Raw genomic sequence first — 19,982 nt, forward strand, 5'->3', positions numbered from 1 at the left:
AACTGAATTGTTCCAGTAAGCGGCTGTGTGTTGCAGACAGGGAATGATATGGGGCAGGACTGAGTTCCTAGGGGAAGGCTCATTCTTCAAATAGGACTGCTGTGGAGTATGAAACATAACTAATATCACAGCCAGCTTAACCCACACTTATAACACACTTCTGCTCTGTGCCAATACCTGTCTCTTGAGGCTGAGGTGAAAATCTCTGGTGTCCTGTGTTTCCACATATAGTACTTCTGCGGGAGAGGGAAGGTTCCTCCATGGTTTAAATTGACTTGGGCCTCTGCTCTACCTACTCGTGGCAAGTTGTTCCTGACACCACACCTGACTGGCTGATCTGTGGTATGGACATTACTGTGGCCATGAAATAAAGTGGAGCGGTGAATTGATGCTGCTGGAAATCCTATCTCTTCTGTAGGAGGCATTTTCCAGGCAGATCAATTCTGTCTACTGCAAGGCTATTCCTACACTTGTGCCAAGGGAGCATGGAGATAAACACTGGTGGTTAATGAATGTCATCTTAACTTTGCTTGGGAGTGAAGCATTAACGAGTTGTCTCTAACAGGAAAAAAATCTCAAGGTTTTTATTTTGCTGCAATAAATAATGCAACACTGTTGAATATGGAAAAAAATTGCCTCAAGATTGAGAAGCATTTGGATCTCTGTATAAAAAACCTTTGGTCCATGATGTTTTACACTATTGAGCACACTCATTCTTGAGCTATTTGACTCTTTTAATCTGTTTATAAGCTTTCTAGCTAGTTGGTATAGTTTCTTCTCAGTGAGAGTTGTACCTGGTTGCCTGCTGGAAATCCAGACCTGGAGGTTGAACAATTAAGAGCAATGTCTTTGAATTGAGATACTGAAAACCAACTCCCACTTAAATTTGAGGTGTTAATGCTTGTTTGGGTTTGGGGTTTTCTTCGTTTGTTTTTAATTTGGATCATATATTACCATTAAGTAAAAATGACCTTTTTAAGGATACATAGAAAGTTGTTACTTATTGAAATTCTTCTACTGTCATTCTTTGTCATTTTATGATGCCTGTGTTTTCTGGTTTATTTTCTAAAGTAATAAAATGCAAGTATCTACATGAGAAGATTCCAGTTAGGTTCTGCGTTGGTGGTGACTGGCTGTGAAGAAAACCAGGTAGTCATACAATAAACCTCCTGATCTTGAGTTAAAATGTTAAACAAAAGCCAACAACCCCTGATTTGAAGGACGAGCCAGATTAGTGATGCAGTATCTACAAATCGGAGGATCTTCCCACCCCCACAAGCCCACACAAGATTACAGCTCAGTCTGCCTGATCGGTTGCTGTATCTTGAGGTGATGTTGAGCTACTGCAGAGTCCTTGGCTTTTCTTGAATTCTGCTGCTGAGGCTTTTGATTTAGAGATAAGAAGGTTGCATGCCTTCACGTAATTCTCTACTTGGTATCAGATCACACACACAAAAATATTATGCCTTTTGCCTTGCTGTACTCTGGCAACAAGCTTTGTAACTTGTTGCTTCTGGGTTTTTTGAGGGTGACTTTTCAGTTGTAATCAGTGAGATAAGCTGCTAGTTAGAGTGCTAACATAGGATGGGGAGACCTGTTCCCATTTTTTGCGTTGGAGACCAGCCTGATAACTTGTTTTCTTTGCCTCTCCATTCTGCCCTATAGAGGGAAGAGACCACTCTTTTAGGGGATTTGGCAGGGCGCTTATGTCTTGTGAAGGCAAGTACATTGCAACTGTGGTTTAGATATGTAGCTGTTCTTCTGTCACGCTTAGCTCATCAACTTTTAAATGCCTTGCTGTGAGTTTGATACTACATCAGAGAAAATGTGCTTAGGCTTGATTCTCAGAGGAAAAGGAATTGCTTGGTAGAGAGGGATGGAGAGAAGAGTCAGGATGGCCTGCTGCAGCTGCGTCTTTATTAAAATTGCAGACCAGCAGTGGAATTTTAATGAAGTCTTGCAGGATGGATGGCCAGAAGCTCTTCTATCAACCGTGCTTGTCTGCTTTAGTAGTTTTCTTGTCCCTTTTTTGATTTCTCAGCTTACTGCTGTGGTAAGTTACTGTAACAGTGAAGTGGCTGTTTGATAGAGCATGTGCCTTGTTGGCTTCTTGGTAGCTTCAAATGAAACTTCTCTACTGGAGATGCTGTTCTACAGTGAATGAAGCATTAGTCTGAGGCCAAAGGACTTTCTCTTGAACTCCAAGGGCCTGTTTATGGACCTCAGCAGGTGATACCATGTATTCTGTTGTTCTGATGAAAAAACCTATTGAAGAGCTACATATTACTACATAGAACTTCATTATATCTGTTCTTTTAAACAGTACCTATCTTAACATACTTAGTTCTCTTCTTCTGTATGCATGTGTCTGTATTGCTCTTGCAGAACTAGGTTATTATTATTTATGGTCCCTGGAAAGTCCTTAGATATCCTAAAGCATCTGTTGTCTCTGGAGGAGGGATATCTGCAGCAAGTCTCTGAACAGTGCAGTTTCATTAATAAAAATGCAGAAGAATGAACTTTGAAAACTTGCTTTTTTTTGTTTCTCAGGAAGCTCAGAGAAAGTTGGTTTAACTTGTAGTTAGAGTACTTAATTGGACTCCACGTAATGAGATCTTCCATCATAGATGGATGGGAGTTTCTTTTATTTTGTTGCATGAATTAAAGAATATTCACAACTTATAATTATATGCATGTCCTGAGACTTGGTGTATATTAATAACTGTCCTGTGACTTTTTTTCCCCTCCCTGGTTGCTTGGTCTTGCTTTTCTATTAAGATGCCTGTGACTGAAACACTGAAGTTTAATAGATTTTTGTCCTGAAAGAGTCAGAATTCCCATGTTACACATAGACAGTAGAATTTTTCTGAATTAATTCCTCCTTCAAATCCCATAGCTGTGGATAAATATATCCAATCTTGACCAGAAAATCTAGGCATGAGAAATCCAATAAAAACCTGATGTGATGGTGGTAGCTCACGCTTCCTACTAGTTAATGAGAGTCCTAACATGAATGTAATTGCTGGGGGAGAGTACAAGAAGAACAGATCTTAGCATCCAGCCCATACTTCCCTAAGTAACACCTCCAGAATCCTAGAGCAGGGCAAGTGTTGGTCTTGTCCTAGAGCGCATGTCTTCTGTCTTCACTTGGACCCTTGTCTTATTGTCTGGCTGAGTTTGATCAGCTTCAAATTTCATCTGCTGGATCTGGGGATATCTTTAATAATCCCGTTGCTAAACGTGTGATTTGCGGCTTTCTCCATTCCCCTCTGCCCCCCTTTCAAAATAGTGTTTAATTGCATTTGCTTTGGTAAGCAGCCTCTGTGACCTGGGCTTTTGTTATTTAATGTTCTTCCTGTCTTTGTATCTCCTGCAAATTTAGCAACTGCGTTCTTCCAAGTCACTGACTAAAATGTGAAATGGCATATGGCCAAGAACCAATACCTGATGAAGCTCACTAGCAGTGGTTTCCTATTGGCAACAACATTTAAAGAGCTGTCACTTAATTGCCTTTTAATCTGGTTTATATGTATTTGGCTGATTTTGGCTTGGTTTGGTTTTTCAATGCCTCCTCCTCAGCTGGTTTTAGTCAAAATGTGTTGTGCTGGCCCAAAAATGTTGCAGAAATCTAAAAATGTTATATCAAATCTGTTACTGTTAATAAAATCTTCAGTTTCAGTAAAGTCATTAAGTAATTGTTGGTAGCCCATGTTGAGTGACACCATGTCTGTTGTTAAATCCTCAGTAGTCCTCTGAGCTGTTCCTTGGTTTTTAAAACCTTTACCAAGTTGAGAGCCCAGTTAAATGTTTTTCAAAGGGATGACTTTTTAAAGGGACATTTCAAAGGGATGACATCTGCTCCCCCCCCCCCAGCCCATTGGAACTTTCTCAATATTGCAAGCCTTTCTGGAATTAAACACTGCTGCAAACATTCTTTGAGTAACTCCCCGGGGGGGGGTGTGGGTAGGGGTGGTATAATAGCCTATGTAGCATTTTAAGACTGTTAACTTAAAAATGTTAAATGATATCACCTTGCTGGATCATGCTGAATTCTATAGCATTATATTGAATGTTTGTTCATATACTACCATATTCTTATAATTTTTTTTTTTAAAGGTACTATTCATATGTGCCTTTTTTGATTTTTTTTTTTCTTTGTTTTGACCTTTGTAACATTTCTGAATTTTTACTGATGTTCTCTGCTCTGAATCCCCCTGCACCTCTTCCCAATCTCTTGTCTTCTTTGTGCTTTCACTCTTAGTTGCATTGTGGGTTTGGATTTTGTTAGGTTTATGGTGTTTTTTTGTTTTCTTTTTTTTTTTTTTTTCCCCATGATATTTTTTTGAGAGTTTTAGGTAAAAAGTTCTTAAACAGTCAAGAAATTTAAACAAAAGATAAGCAACTATGGCCTTAATTGATTTGACTCAATTTCCAGCTATTTGAAGTTATTCTTCTAAAGTTCAAGGTGCTATTTATTAGGCTGATTATTTATTAGAAATAAATATTGATGAATCAATTGTCTCCTTGTTACAATTGACCTACAGTATCTACTGTACTTAACTACTGCCCTGGCTAGTGCTTATTTCATCTATTGAGATCTTTCATGCAAATTGATATTCACAGATTAAATCGATGTTCACAAATTAGAGTTGATGACTATGTATGCTTTATTTTCCTCCTTCAAGGCCCTTGCTATGTTGATTTTTGGGAGGTTTTTTGAGTTCAATTTATGTAATAGTAAAGATAGGTTGTAGCCTTTCTTTTCTTTACTACCCTCAAAATGATTTGACTTTGGGTTAGTAGTACAAGCTTTACTGCTTTGATGAGATCCATGTGTAGGGCTGAATTATGTAGTGAGTATTAAAGGGTATGTTTGAGCTGTGCTGTCGCATGGAAAGAAAGCATTGTTTGAAAAGCTAGGCGCTGTGTCAGTGGCAGTCCAGAAATGCATCCCTATCTCCTTCTGATCTTGCATTCCTGTTTTTATAAAGGGGGGAATATGTCTTTGGCTCACACACATTGCTAGAGATGAGCAAAGTCCTCCCTTGGACTCTGATAACACTCTTAATAGTGTTATCTCAAAGAGCCCAGTAGCTACTTAATCATGACAAGAGCTCTCAATTTTAAGGCAAAAGAGGATCTAACTGGATAATTTTATTTTTAAAGCTTGAAGTCAAACCATTGTGTTAAACTGTTAACCAACAGTTTAAAATTTATGACTTAAAACACTGGTTGCAGAAGTGGGGACATAAATGCAGAAAGGACGCAAACTGAACTGTTTAGGTGCAGAGACAAAACTAGTGAAACGTAACTATGCAGAAAACTGCATTGTTAACTTTTCTTGTTAATTTTTGTTTTTTATTTTTTTAGTTTTAATGTCTGTGCTTGTCACTTGTAGCATAAAAATGGTACATCCATGTTCTGGGTTTTGTCAGAGGACTTCTTAGAGAATAGTGTTTCTTAAATATTGCTTTACTTTTACAGCTAACAGTGGTGAAAAAGTATTAAGTTATTCTAGTCTTGCTTCAGTGTTAAGGGTTTTCTTTGTTCTTTCTGGGAATTTGGTTTCTTTTTGGTAACTCTTCATTTGCTGGAGAGCCTTCTCATACAGCCAAAATGTTTTGCACTTCAAAAATGTTGTCTTTTGAAAAGAAATTAAAATCTTTTGGGTCTTAGTGTAAGAATTTAGGAAAAAAAGATGTTTTCCCATGCGTAAGTCAGCAGTTACAAAGGTTAAAAGGATGGCTGCTTGAATTGTGAGGAACTTACCCAAGGGAAAGCTCTAAAATATCAGGATCTTCATCCCCTTTTCTCTCCTCTGTTATTCCTGCAACTTTTCCACTGGCCCTGCTCTTCAGCCTCTGTGAACTGTCAGACACCAAAATATAGATGGTGGAAATATGAAAACCAGGATTTAGTGGAGGCAGCCATGTTAATTTCTCTTCCATTTGAAAAGCAGGAAAATATCATCTGCCAAATGGAAAAGAAATGTTCTTTTCAAGCTTCTAAGAGCAGTGACAATGGAGAGAAAAAATACTATAAAAAGTAGGCAGCTCCTTTTTCAAGATTTTGTTTTCAATGTATTATGCATGATTAATTGTACACAGTTGCTCTTTCGGAGTCCTCAGTGACTGAATACTACAGTGCAGGGCTTAGACTGTCTTTACTGCGCTGCACTTTGCATCTGGGGGGAGTAGGGCTCAGCTTCATGGTGGTTCTGTCAGTCTTTAGTATAATTTTGAATACATTCATACTTCCCTTATTTGCCTTTTTTAATGTCAAGCATTGCACATAAGATGTTCTGCTGTTGCTATGCAACTGCTAAATCCAATATTTAATATTAATAAAACCCGAGTGGCATTAGCATCACTCAGAACAGTGGGCTAGCAAACTATGATTGTACAATATCCAAGCTGTAAAACTTGGCAGGGACTTCAGTGTGCAATTGCATGCATGGCAAACTGTGGGGCATGAGTCATTGGCAGTTACTATTTTAAGAGCGGTGAGTTTGATTAAAATTTCTGAGCTCTCTTTATTTATATATATAAGATAATTTTTTTAAACAAGAAGATAAAGAATGAGGTTGGCTACCTGTTTTTCTTAAGGTTTCATTTTGGATACGAATTCTGAGGGGTCACTACCCATAAGAGAGTCAATGTTAAAAATCTATGGGTCAATACCCTGATTCTCCTATTTTTCTTCTAGGTCAGGTTGGTCGGCCCTTTCTCACTGTTCCTGCCACTTCCTGAAGCCTGAATTGGCTTTTTTTGGAGGCAGTGCTACTTCTCTGCCTGACAAGGTGCTGTTCAATGGGATGTTTTTCCAGTTTCTCCTCTTCCACCTTGTTTTCTGATCCCTCCCTATTTCTCTTTACTCTTGGCTGTTACTTTCACCATCCCTCTTACACCCTTATTTTTTCCTTTATATTTTTTTTTCTTTTCCCATTTGATTCTTTCTGAAATTAAGTATTTTAGTGCCAGCCTCTGATAGGCATTAGATCACCCATGATGATGTACCCCAACAATGGCCATCAGTTGTTTGCAGGCTGCGTGCAGATTCTGTAGGTTTCCACATCTGGTACCTGAAGATGCTGGTGCACTGGCACTCTTGCTGACACCCAGAGGGGTGTAACGCTGCTTGTCTTTTCTTTTTGAAGACTGCTGTCCTGAAGATAACTTTGATCTGCATAAAGTCAGAGTTATTTTAGAATTACTGCAATGTAATAACAGTTTTCCTTCATAGATGTGATCCATTTATATTTCGACTGGTTTCTTAAAATGGATACTTCAGGTAATTTATTTGTCCCTGATTCACCCATGCAAGTTTCTCTGAATTTAAAACCATATTTTTGCCCTTTTTTTTTTTCCTTTGTTTCTTCTTCTGCCTGTCAAAGATTCAGGCAAGCAGGAGAAGCTGCCACTATCCATGTGCAAACCATTAGTAAACCTACAAAGCAAAAGTATTAATAGGGGAAAAATTACCCTATTAATTACCTACAGTAAGTTGTAGTCATGAGTTTTATGGTTATATTGGGAGTATGTTTTTCTAAACAGGTAGAATTGGTCTCTCCCCCTTAAAGCAGTTTTTGTATTTCTCATATTCATTCTGCTAACCTGTCTTCTCACAGTATTGGGTAGTTAATAGCTCTGTAGATTTTACTGCCAGCAGAGGTTTAGTGCAATATTGATTTAACATTTCCAAATAATGGCAGGAATTTTGGTATAGGTTTTCTCTCTTTTGGAATAAACTAAAATTGGTGAGATTTATTTCAAGCAAGGCACAAATCATGGCATTGAAGTAAATCGGACTGTGTATCTTGGATGTGAATTTGTGATTGGAATTTGGTTCCTTAGTGGCGTGCCACTTTGAATCCCTTTCCTTTGAATTTTCTCTCCTCAAACCTGTAACTCTTCAGGAAACACTGATTCTAACGTTTGCTGAAATTCAGAAGAGTAACTGAATGCCACTCAGATGGAAGATTGTATTCTTTTAACTGGGAAAGCATACCTTAGTTCAGAGGTTTAAACAAGAGATTTTGTATGGCACTTATCTGGTCATGTTGTAGAACTACAACTTACAGCTTCCTATTTTCTTTCTGAAATGGTTTATTTCAATGTCATAATGTTCTTTGTTTTTAACCTTGCTGTTTACCGAAGTGCAGGAGCTGGTGGGCTCTCTGGATTGTGCTGTGATTTGTCAGGAGTTCAGTCATCACAATTGACCCATGCATCTTGTGATACTTAGAGAAAACACGTTGAGCTCTGTTCTTGGAACAGATAAATATAGAACTGCTATTGTGAATATTCTTGTAGTGACGTACTTAATCTAGAAAGCTAACAATTCTTTTATTTGCTTTTAGGGTTTGAAAGTATTCTAGAAGGCCTGTTTGGACCTGGATTATTAAAAGATCTCAGTTTGTTTAAAGGTATTCAATCTCTATGTTTGTATCTTGTTCTGCATTTCTAATGACAGAAGCAGCCCCAGCTCTGCCTCTAGAAAATGTGTGTTACCGTGGTGATTTGTGCTTTTTTCCCCCTCCCCCAGGCAGTGCTCACAGTTAGTTTCATATTGGCTAAAATTACTAATGAGTGTGCGTTCATCTTTATGTAGCTGGGAGTGTATTTGGCAGTGCTCGGAAAAACAGATTGGTTGTGCATAGATAAAATGTGTACGGTTTGGTAATCTGGGGATTTAGAAAAATGGCTGAAATGAAGCCTGCATCCTCAGAATGCAGGCAAGAATGTGGTGAAACAGGTATTTAATTTGGCATTTCTCTTTTGGCTCCAGTTGTGTCGTGCTATATGATTATGAAGTAATTTGCTATTCCTCTGATTTACAGACTGTGAGCCTGAAGGTGTTTCTGATTGGTCTTTTGATGAAAATTGTCTTTTCTGCTGCCTGAGAAGAGAAAAAGTGAAGGTAACAATGCAGATGTGTGAAGCTAGTAGTTGTAGGGGAGGGAAAAAGGGAGGGAGCTTGCTCCTAGTTAAGTGAACATAGAAAATTGCAACCTCCTACCCCTTTCCCCTCCTTCGGAAAAAGGCTTTTTGAATTAAAACAGTGCAAGTTAATGAACAGACTTGCCTCTTCTCTGCAACTTTGTAGGATATGATGCACATTTTTATTCTTTTCCATGTGTAGTGGCTCTTTCTGTTTTGGTGTTTTTGTTCGGTTTGGTTTTTTTGAGTTCTTTGTAAGGGACCTTGTTGGGATCATAAACCTTTCCCAAGGGAGCCAAACTGTGGCTTGTGCATGTTTACTAAAGTCGGATGCTGGGCTTATCTTCAGTATGGAAATGTGGTCCTTTTAACAGCCTAAAGTCTTGTTCTGTATCTCGGAATCTCTTTCCCTATGGGCCATATCTTTTTATTAAAGGGCTCATGTATGGTAGGTAGATTTTGTACTGTGCTTGTTTAGAACCAAGTCATAGAATCATAGATCGTAGTCAGAGCCTAAACATGGACAAGTCAGCTTTGTCAGCATCATGAACTTGCAGTTGGTTTTCTTAATGAGATATAGCAGTATACAAAGCAAAGGCTCTTGTGCTATATGTGATTGTTTCTCAGCCCATGTGTTGCAAAAATGATTGTTCTATAGCATAGGAAGGAAGGCAGGTTCCTCTGTCTTGGCAAAACTTCATTTGCTGGAACTTGTAACTACTACTTCTTCCTGCACAATATAAAATAACACACAGTGGATCTCCATCAGCTTAGGAATGAAACAAAAGCGCTCTTTCCTCTGCAGCAGCTAACATGTGTGTCTTGTTCATAAAGGAAGTACTTTGTTGATATCGATACTTGCCATGTTGACAGTTTACACTTGTTTTGTATTAACAGTTTTTAAGGCATGGAGAGGAGAGTTAGGAACGCTCGAGTTTAGAACAGATGTAAGGCATAATGCTTTCTTTCATTGAGACTTACAGCAGGTAAGCTGTATGTATGCTTGTGCTGTAAGGAGTTCTGTCTTCTTTGTTTTATGTCATCTCATAAAAAGACAAAATTCAGTGTTCAGCACAGTTCCAGTTAAGTTAATTCTGAAATTAATTTTGTGGTCAGAGACTAGTCATAGTCTGGGGGAATCCAACAAGTGTGGGTAGAGCTTCAAAACCACTGTTTACATCTCAGTTGTCCTCAGAGGTCCACAATACCTAAAATAAAGCTCCTGAAAATCAGTGATTTTTAGGTGAAGACAAAAACTGAGAACACAAATGTCCACTGTATAGTGTGCTGATGATCATCTTGTCCTTTTCAAACCTCAACACAACTGTTGATCAGAAGCTGAGATATCACTATTTGTCTTTTCATGTACTTTGCTAGACTTTCCTGTCTAGTTTCACATGGTAAAGTGTAGCCCATGATTCTGACTATCACTGAAAAACCAGTGATGTATTCCTTGTGCTAGTGGTAGTTATCATTTACGTTAAGGTTCCTCGCGTGGAAGGTTCACATTAAGGTTTCCATTGTACTGTAGCTTTTCAATGGGTAAAATTAAAAATATGGATGTGATCACATCTGGTGTGCTCTGTGGTGTTTTGACATCGGGCTCTAAGGAGATTTTAGGACTGTGTTATGTGCAGCATCGCTAGGCAGAGGTGCTCAGTGAAAGGGTTGGAGGTTATAAGATCTGAGCAGGCAGGAGAGTAATGATGAGTTAAAGGCTGTGGTAGTGTCAGTCAGCCTCTATGGGCTTGGGTAGAATAACTTTTATAAATAAACCCCAAGCAATTTCTGTCACTTTACATTTCAGTAGCCAAAAAATACCTGTTTCAACCATTTTTCTTATAACTGATTGGTAAATGAGGACAGCAGAGTTTTGTTCACAGGCTTGTTTACTGTATGGCCAGGGATCGCTGGCTGGGGCAATGGGGAAGGAGGGTGAACCAGTCCCTTCACATCAAACTTGTGACTTCTCTGTTAATCCTAGTGATTCTTGTCATGCTTGGATTATGTATGATTCTTTTTAGTTGGTTTTTTTTTTTTGTTTTCTTCCTGCCTCTCAGCATTTGTATCTGTTCTGTTGGGTTTGGGGTTCTGGGGCTTTTTTGTTTTGTTTGGTTTTGAGGGAAGAATGTGTCTCCTTTTAGACTTAGTGAGTTCTTGTATATCAGCTGAGAGAGATGGCAGCGTAGGAGTACTTCATTTCCCCTATGGGTACACCAAATTGCTGCACTGCTGGCTGTTGCTGATGCCATTAGCTTGCAATACAGAGTTAAATATGACTGTCTAATGGAAGCCTTCAAATAGTATGGATTTTACAACATAATTTGAATTAAAACTTCAGAGACCTAATTGTTACAAAAAGTCTGTAACTTCCTTTGGTATTTAGCCAAGTGATGGACAAAACTAAATTAGAAATGGTACTAGTTTATATGAAATATTTTTCATTGAACATCTGTACTGATAGCTTTAACTTTTCTTTTTGGGGAATTGCAGATTCAGTCTTCTGTAACTGCTAAAACTTGTCCGATCCTGTACATAAAGCAGTAGCAGTTGTGCTTTCTGTGCCTCATCCTCTATACTGCTTTTTTTTATTGTACATGTGCATTCTCTTAGGTTTTTAGGAAAAGAACTGGTGGAATGATTTGGGTCTGTGCTTTTGTGTACTGCTAAATTACAGAATTAAAAGGTGTGTAACTGAAGATAGCCACAAACCACGTTACAACAGTGTGTGGCTGTGGCTGGCCTTTTTTTCCCAATAAGTACTTCTTCACCAATACACCTTTTTAGATTAGTGGAATAATTAATGGTGTGCTTGATTTTCACCTCTGAGTGGCATGTAGGTACCTGGTCTGACAAGTTCAAACAAGAGGTACCCTTGGGACCTGCCTGCTGATTGTGATGGGGATCACCATGTTGGCACACACACAGAGTGTGTTCTACCCACGACCATTTTGTCTGATCCCGAGAGTTAAGCAGAGTCAGGTTTGGGTCTTGTCTGGGTTTAGACAATACAAGGGGAACGAGAGGTTTTCCCCACGGCTGGACAGTCATGAGTGTCAGGGTGTGTGGGACAGTATGGGCGAGTATCTAATCCACTGGGCCCCTCCAATGCTTTGGAAGCATCGGAGATGGAAGGCAGCTGTGTGGAGTCCCCAACAAGTTGCAGAGACTGCTGCAGGGGAGGGTGAATTATTTTAAGCCTGATGGGCCCATCCATAAGGGCGGAGATGCAACATAGAGATGGACTCATGATCGAGGGGTGGACTTTGCAATGGGCCTCTCCTGCTCTGAAAGACTGTTACAAGAGATGGAGCCCACCATCATGGACCGAATGGACTCAGCAGCTTTATAGGGATTGGTCCGTGCACTAAGATAAGAGTGCACTGAGATGAAAGTGATGGTATATTGAAAATGTGGGATCAGAGCATGACGTGAATGGTATGGAATAAGGGGTGGATACTGTCCTGGGTTCAGCAGCAGCAGTAATTTTTTCTTCTTCTTAGTAGCTGCTGCAGCACTGTGTTTTTGACTTTCAGCCTGGGAACGGAGCTGATAACACAGATGTTTAGACTGACCAAGGACTTTGTGAGTCTCATGCTCTGCCAGGGAGGAGGAGAAGCTGGGAGGAAGCAGGGACAGGACACCTGACCCAAACTAGCCAAAGAAGTATTCCATACCACAGCACGTCATGCCCAGGATGTAGAATGGGGAGTTCCCGGAAGGGCTGGATCATGGCAGGGTGGGGGTGAGGTACCGGTTGGTGAGCGGTTGTATTCTCTTGCTTGTTATTTCCTTTATCATTATTACTATTGGTGGTAGCAGTAGTGATTTGTGTTATACCTTAGTTATTAAACTGCTCTTATCTCAACCCGTGGGAGTTGCATTCTTTTGATTCTCCTCCCCGTCCCTGCAGAAGCGGAGGGAACAAAGGTGGGGGGGGAAGTGGACTTCGTGGTTCTGATTTACGGCCTGGGCTTAAAAAACCACGACACCAGTAAAAATCGTCAGCGTTTTTCCCTGGATTTCATTTGCCCTAAGAATTACCTGTAATTTGGGAGACCAGTAGTTGTGCTTAAGGAGAATTGAGTTCTACTGCAGGATGAGATTTGGAGGCTAAGATTAGTTTATTGGCAGAGCTCTTAAGGGGATAAAAAAACTGTGCTTGCTCTCCCACCCATTTCAGTGATGTTGGTTCTTGCTTTTACAGGCAATCAGATTCAATTACATGAATTCTTTAAAGGATGGAGAACCATCTGCCAAAGCATTCTGGATAGATTAATTTATTTGTAGCGGTAGTTCTACTTTCAAATACTGAGCAAAAGCATGGATTTTTTTTTTTTGGCAGTCAAAATACAAGACAGTTTTTGATCAAGAAATTGATTTAAGTGCCTTCATTTGAAAGGGATGATAAAATACAGAGGGAGCTAAATAATATAATATATTGATATATAATAAGCTAATAAAATATAGGGAGCTAAAATCATCCCAGACACACTTTTACCCAAATCCAAAGGGTTATGTGCAATCATGTAAAGGTTTTAGAAATCAGAGTTCGATTTTTGTCCAGAAAGAATGCAGAATAAGGCAGAAGAATGCAGAATAATTCCAGAATAATGCAGAATAAACTATGATTTCCGTATACTATGATAAGAGAATAACAAATTGCCTAAGAATCTGCTACCAGGTTATTAATGTGGGTGTCTGTGTGCAAAAACATATGGGTATATTGATGGGTATGAAAGACAAAAAAGACAAAGCTAGCAGCTCTAGCTGCCTACTCCTAGTGAGAGGAAGTAGGTTGGGTTCTATGGGACCAAACCTGGTAAACTTGGGTAATCTGCAAATGTGATAGTTCTCAATTGCTTGTGGGCTTTATCCTTCACAGGGAATATTTAAGACAGTTTAGTTTGCAAGATGGTTGTTTTTTGGGTTTTTTCTCTTTATAATGAAGTTTTTCCTTCTAAAAGGTCGTGGCACAGAGAAGACCTGTCAATTCAGATGAATTGAAGTGTGCTTGACTTATCTCTTTAATTATGGTTCTTAATTTTTCAGTTTGGCTTGTTAAATAAAGTGACAGAGATTACAGATGAAATCTGTGGCTTCATGTGGAATGTTTGTATCAAATGTATCTGCTGTCAGTTGCTCATAGCTGGAGCTCAAGCTTAGTTTAAGATGTTGTTTCTTTTTTTAAGAAAGAGCTGCAGATAGAAAAGGACAGAAGAAAGCACCAGTGATAAGAGGGGAAACTGGGAAAAGATTACATGAAGAGAATTCAGCTGAGTATAGTCATTTGGAAGAGAAAACACTATTGTCTAAAGCCACATAAAGCAATCCATATGTATTATTAAAAAAAAAATGAAAGGGGAAGGGGGGACACAACTAATATTAGTTGGTGAGAGCTGAACAAGAAGGATAATACTCCTAAGCACATTAAGTATTTTATAGATATATCTAAGCTACTAAAATAGCAAGAGAGAAAATGTCTTCTAGGAGCATATATTCTGGAGTCTTGTGCTGTTGACGTCAGAAGGTTGAGTCTGGGCTTCAGAGTACCGTGAAATACCTGAGCTTCAGTGTAAGGCCCTTCCAGTTGTGAAGAAGTATGGGAGGGTACAGCTTGTGAAGGAGTAATTTTAAAATCCAAAGTTATTCTGATATGACTGATATTTTTAGAAGGTTGTAAGTAATTGCTTTACGCAAACATCTAAAAGGTAATCCTGTGCCATTACTTGATTATGTTTAGTCATAATAACAGCCTCTGACTCTGGTATCCTTTCACTGTGGAGGAACATAAACAATAAGAAGCAAACTGTGGTAAGTGTCTGAATAATTCTGAAGAGAAGCTACCACTATCATTTAAAGCACTGGCTCCTAGGATAATTGAAGATAGCAGAGGAAATATCTGAAAATGAGTTGAGTTGTGGAACTCTTGGGATTTTTTGGATGACTTTAGAATGTGTTTAAACTGTGTACAGAGATCTTAAGTGCTCAAGAGGATGCTCCTAAAACATTTTTCATGCATTTCATCACTTTAAAAAACCTTGAGCATTTAGAAGGTCAGTTTTGTATTGGGTGGTTATAAAATAATTTGCTATGGAGTCTAAAACCTGAAGAGGCTGTTTATGATAATCTCCAGCTGGTTTTAGTAGTAGTGCAGGGTTACAGTTTTGCTTGTGTGTAAATGTCAATGTCAAACTTACTGTAATTCCACAGATTTTTGTGTCTTTCTCTCCCCCTACTATAGCTAATAAATTATATTTAATAGCTATGGATAAAGTCATATTTATCAAATTCAAACCAAATTTAATATCAATCATCTTAATAGAGAAATAAATACTACTTCTTACTGTATGAGTATGTATGCTCCATGAGGGTTGCCTTAAAACTAAGCCATCTGAACTTTTAGTTGATTCCAAGATAGGAACTGTTGTAGATGCTTTAAAGGACATGCTCAGAACTGGGAATGTTCTCAATAAATTTGAAAAACAGGACAGACTGACTTATTTTGTCAAGTCACACGTTGCAGATACTTGAAAAGTGATAGTGTTGTAAAAGTACTAAACTGTTTCTGGGGCCATAGCAAGACAGGCATTTGTCTTCATACCTGGGAGAAAAGCCTAAGTGCTGATGAAACCTCAACTGGGTGTAGCATTTTGAGAGAGATGTAAACAAACTGAATATTATTGAATATTGGTGTCCCTGCCCATGGCAGGGGGTTGGGACTAGATGTTCTTAAGGTCCTTTCCAACCCTAACTATTCTATGGTTCTATGATTATTGAAATGAAAGCAACAAGAATGACTTGGTCTTGAAGATAGAAGGAAAGAAGGCAGTCTCTTGTGCCATTAAGGCTTTTCTGCAGAAAATAGTAGGTTATTCTCCTTTGCACTGGCTAAGAGATAAAAAGACTGTGCAGTCTTAAGAAAAATGAAGTGTTGGAGGAGACAACCTAGAGATGCTGAAACATTCCTTTCTTACTTGCTGTTCCTGATCTTGCCTTGTCATGATGGTCTATATCGTATCCCTGTGGGCCATGGGTTGGCCATTCAGCCACGGGTGGTCTGCTGGAAGCCACCACTCTGTTTCCTCCATAAAGATGGATAAGAATTACTTCAAAGCATTCTATCTTATGAGTGATTCCTGCTCCATCTGCGTGCAGCTTGTGGCTTAAACATGAAGCTACTATTGCCATATCTGTATAAAACCAGTCTGCATCATACCTTTCTCTTCATTCCAGCAGTTTAGCATTTAGAATTGCTGTCTCAACATTTCCTACAAGGAGGGTCTCTTTGAGGATCCAGCACTAGTGCTGACAAAGCCAGGCTGTCCAGGATTAGGTGGTCTGTCAAGGTCATGCATTGACCTTGCATTTTGAAACCCTGAGCTCTGTATTTCTAAGGCTCTCTGACTTAATTATATCGTTACGCTGTATATCTTAATGTGCGAAAGTCTTCAGACCTTTGGGAGCATGTGCAATCCACTCCAAATATCTTTTCCTGAAGCTGTGTTCTTCAGTACGGTGATACTGTATGTTCACTGATGGGTTTCCAGGGATGCTCTGGGGCATGATTCCCTTCTGAAGAGTTGGGCAAAGAGAGCAGAGTTGAATCCTGTGCTATAAATATTATGTAACAGTAACTGTGGGGTTAACAGTAACAGGTTGGGGTTTTTTTGCAGGGTGTTTGCAACTAATGACAATGCTATCTAAATATTCATTTGTTTTTCTTGTTTCTGCTTCCTGCATGTTGGTACTGAAAACTTCAGTGTGATCCAGGACTGTGGAGTGAGAGGATAAGCCTCAAGATAATGGATCTGTGTAATGGTTATCGGGAAGAAATGGTGGAAAATGTTTTTTTTTAAAAAAAACTCCACCAAACAAACAGAAACAACACCCACAAAAAATCAAAATGCCCCAAAATCACCAAAACCCCCCAACAAACAAAACCAAAACAAAACCCCAAAACCCAACCCGAGACCAGCCAACCAACCACACAGATCCAGAACAAACAAAAGCCACACTTTTGGAAGCTTGACTTTGAACAGCAGTCACAATCAAATATTTAGCATGGAAACTTGAAGCTTCCTTTGAGGAGTGAGCTAGCTGTGATTTCTGGCATAGTTGTGACACAATTGATAAGAAAAATTATTAAAAACTGCAATAAACAGAAATCTTTCCCGTATTTTCTCATGTAGTGGGTGCTGTGCTGCAGATACCAGAAAATAGGTGAAGATTATTTTTTTTCTATGCACAAGGTTAAATGATTGCTATAGAACTGTATTTCTTTGCATTTTGATGTCTTAGCATGGACATTAATAAAGCCCATACATGTAAAGAACAGCATGCTCCTTAGTTTGAGGCATAAGAGCTAAGTGCTGCCATTGCCTCGGTTATTCTCCTCTTCTTCCAGATCACAGTATCACAGTATGCTAGAGATTGGAAGAGACCTCAAAAGATCATCTAGTCCAATCCCCCTGCCGGAGCAGGAACACCTAGATGAGGTTACACAGGAATGTGTCCAGGCGGGTTTTGAATGTCTCCAGAGAAGGAGACTCCACAACCCCCCTGGGCAGCCTGTTCCAGTGTTCCGTCACCCTCACTGAGAAGAAGTTTCTTCTCAAGTTTAAGTGGAACCTCTTGTGTTCCAGTTTATACCCATTACCCCTTGTCTTATCATTGTTTGCCACTGAGAAGAGCCTGGCTCCATCCTCGTGACACTCCCCCTTTATATATTTATATACACTAATAAGGTCCCCCCGCAGTCTCCTCTTCTTCAAACTGTAGAGACCCAGCTCCCTCAGCCTTTCCTCATAAGGGAGATGCTCCACTCCCTTAATCATCTTTGTCGCCCTGCGCTGGACTCTCTCCAGCAGGTCCTTGTCCTTCTTGAACTGAGGGGCCCAGAACTGGACACAATATTCCAGATGTGGTCTCACCAGGGCAGAGTAGAGGGGAAGGAGGACCTCTCTCAACCTACTGACCACCCCCCTTCTAATACACCCCAGGATGCCATTGGCCTTCCTGGCCACAAGGGCACAGTGTTGGCTCATGGTCATCCTGCCGTCCACTAGGACCCCCAGGTCCCTCTCCCCTACACTACTCTCTAACAGGTCGTTCCCCAACCTATACTGGAACCTGGGGTTGTTCCTGCCCAGATGCAGGACTCTACACTTTCCCTTGTTATATTTCATCAAGTTTCTCCCTGCCCAACTCTCCAGCCTGTCCAGGTCCCGCTGGATGGCAGCACAGCCTTCTGGCGTGTGAGCCACTCCTCCCAGCTTAGTGTCATCAGCAAACTTGCTGACAGTACACTCAATTCCCTCATCTAAATCATTGATGAATATATTAAATAATACTGGTCCCAGTACTGACCCTTGAGGCACTCCACTAGATACAGGCCTCCAACTAGACTCCCCCATAGACTACAACTCTCTGGCTTCTCTCCTTCAGCCTGTTCGCAGGCCACTTCACTACCTGATCATCCAGGCCACACTTCCTCAATTTAGCTATGAGGATGCTGTGGGAGACTGTGTCAAATGCTTTGCTGAAGTCAAGGTAGACCACATCCACCGCTCTGCCATCATCCATCCACCGTGTTATTTCCTCATAAAAGGCTATGAGGTTGGTCAAGCATGACTTCCCCTTGGTAAAGCCATGTTGACTGCCCCTCATAACCCTCTTATCCTTGATATGCCTTAAGATGGCATCAAGGATAAGGTGTTCCATCACTTTCCCAGGGATGGAGGTGAGGCTGACCGGTCTATAGTTACCCGGGTCCTCCTTCTTGCCCTTTTTGAAGACTGGAGTTACATTTGCTTCCCTCCAGTCCCCAGGCACCTCTCCCGTTTCCCAAGACTTGGTAAAGATGATGGAGAGTGGTCTAGCAATGACTTCCGCCAGTTCCCTCAGCATTGCTCAACTGGTCTCTAACCCATTCCTCATCGACTAAGGCAAACTGCTCCGTTAACCTGACTTCGTCTGAGGTCTCAGGAGTACAGGGATCTTCAGGACTGCCTCCGGCAGAGTAGACTGAGACAAAGAAGGCATTCAGTAACTCTGCCATCTCAGTATCTTCTGTCACCAGGGCACCCGTCCCGTTCATCAGTGGGCCTACCTTGCCTCTGGTGTTAGTTTTATCTGCCATGTATTTGAAAAAGCTCTTTCTGCTGTCCTTGACCCCTCTCGCCAGATTTAATTCTAAGGAGGCCTTAGCCATCCTAGCTGCCTTCCTACATCCTCTAGCAGCAGCCTTATATTCCTCCCAAGTGGCCAGCCCCTCCTTCCATGACCTGTAAACTCTCCTCTTCCACCTGAGCATACCCAGCAGTTCCCTATTTAGCCACGCAGGTCTCCTGGCCCTCTTCCTTGACTTCCTACGTGTCGGGATGCTCTGATCTTGAGCTCGGAATAAGCAATCCTTGAATGCCAACCAACTATCTTGGGCCCCTTTACCTTCAAGCAGCCTTGCCCATGGGATTTCCCCTAGCAATTGCTTGAAAAGGCCACAGTTTGCCCTGCTAAAGTCCAGGGTTGCAATTCTACTTGCTATTGTACTGGCCCTACCACACAAGATCCTGAATTCCACCATCTCGTGGTCGCTGCAACCAAGGCAGCCCTAAATGCAGATCAAGATCAAAAAGATCAAAAGATGCAGATCAAATGATCCTTCATTCAGCCATTCACCAATATAAGCTACTTACAGTTTTTTTTCCTGGCTGATTCTCTTTTTCTTCATTCCTTCTCTAGAAAATGTGCAGTGTTAGCCTAGGTAGATTAAATTGTACTCTTTATGTGTTGCCTTTAGATGAGTAATGTAAAGTACACTTGCTTCTGGTGAGGCATGCTGCCATTCAACTCTGTTTCCACCAAGTTGCTAGGGTAGTACTTACTGTGTATTGTCTTAGTTGCAGAAAGTACTCGGAAGGTTTGAAATGCATTGGGTTTGCCAAGGGTTATTTTTATTTTAGGCTTCTTTCAGAGCTAAAGTCTGTCAAAGGGCTGAGTATCAGCTCAGATTGAAGGGTAATGTCTCCTTCAATTCTGAAT

The 19,982-nt window shown here is 40.3% G+C and overlaps 1 protein-coding gene across 2 annotated transcripts in view; it reads left to right on the forward strand.

Moving 5' to 3' along the window:
* Positions 1-19,982, forward strand: part of LOC308222697 (ligand-dependent corepressor) — a 56,177-nt gene that overhangs the window by 21,999 nt on the left and 14,196 nt on the right. The window contains exons 2-3 of one of the 2 annotated variants that reach the window (XM_080621034.1): positions 8,360-8,425; positions 8,840-8,919. In XM_080621034.1, the coding sequence (XP_080477160.1) occupies positions 8,360-8,425; positions 8,840-8,919 (146 nt within the window). Of the gene's footprint in view, positions 1-8,359; positions 8,426-8,839; positions 8,920-17,033; positions 17,163-19,982 lie in introns of those variants that run through there. The other variant, XM_080621033.1, reaches the window with a different exon arrangement.

This window comes from Psittacula echo (assembly GCF_963264785.1).
Source record: "Psittacula echo genome assembly, chromosome: 6".
Lineage (NCBI taxonomy): Eukaryota > Metazoa > Chordata > Aves > Psittaciformes > Psittacidae > Psittacula > Psittacula echo.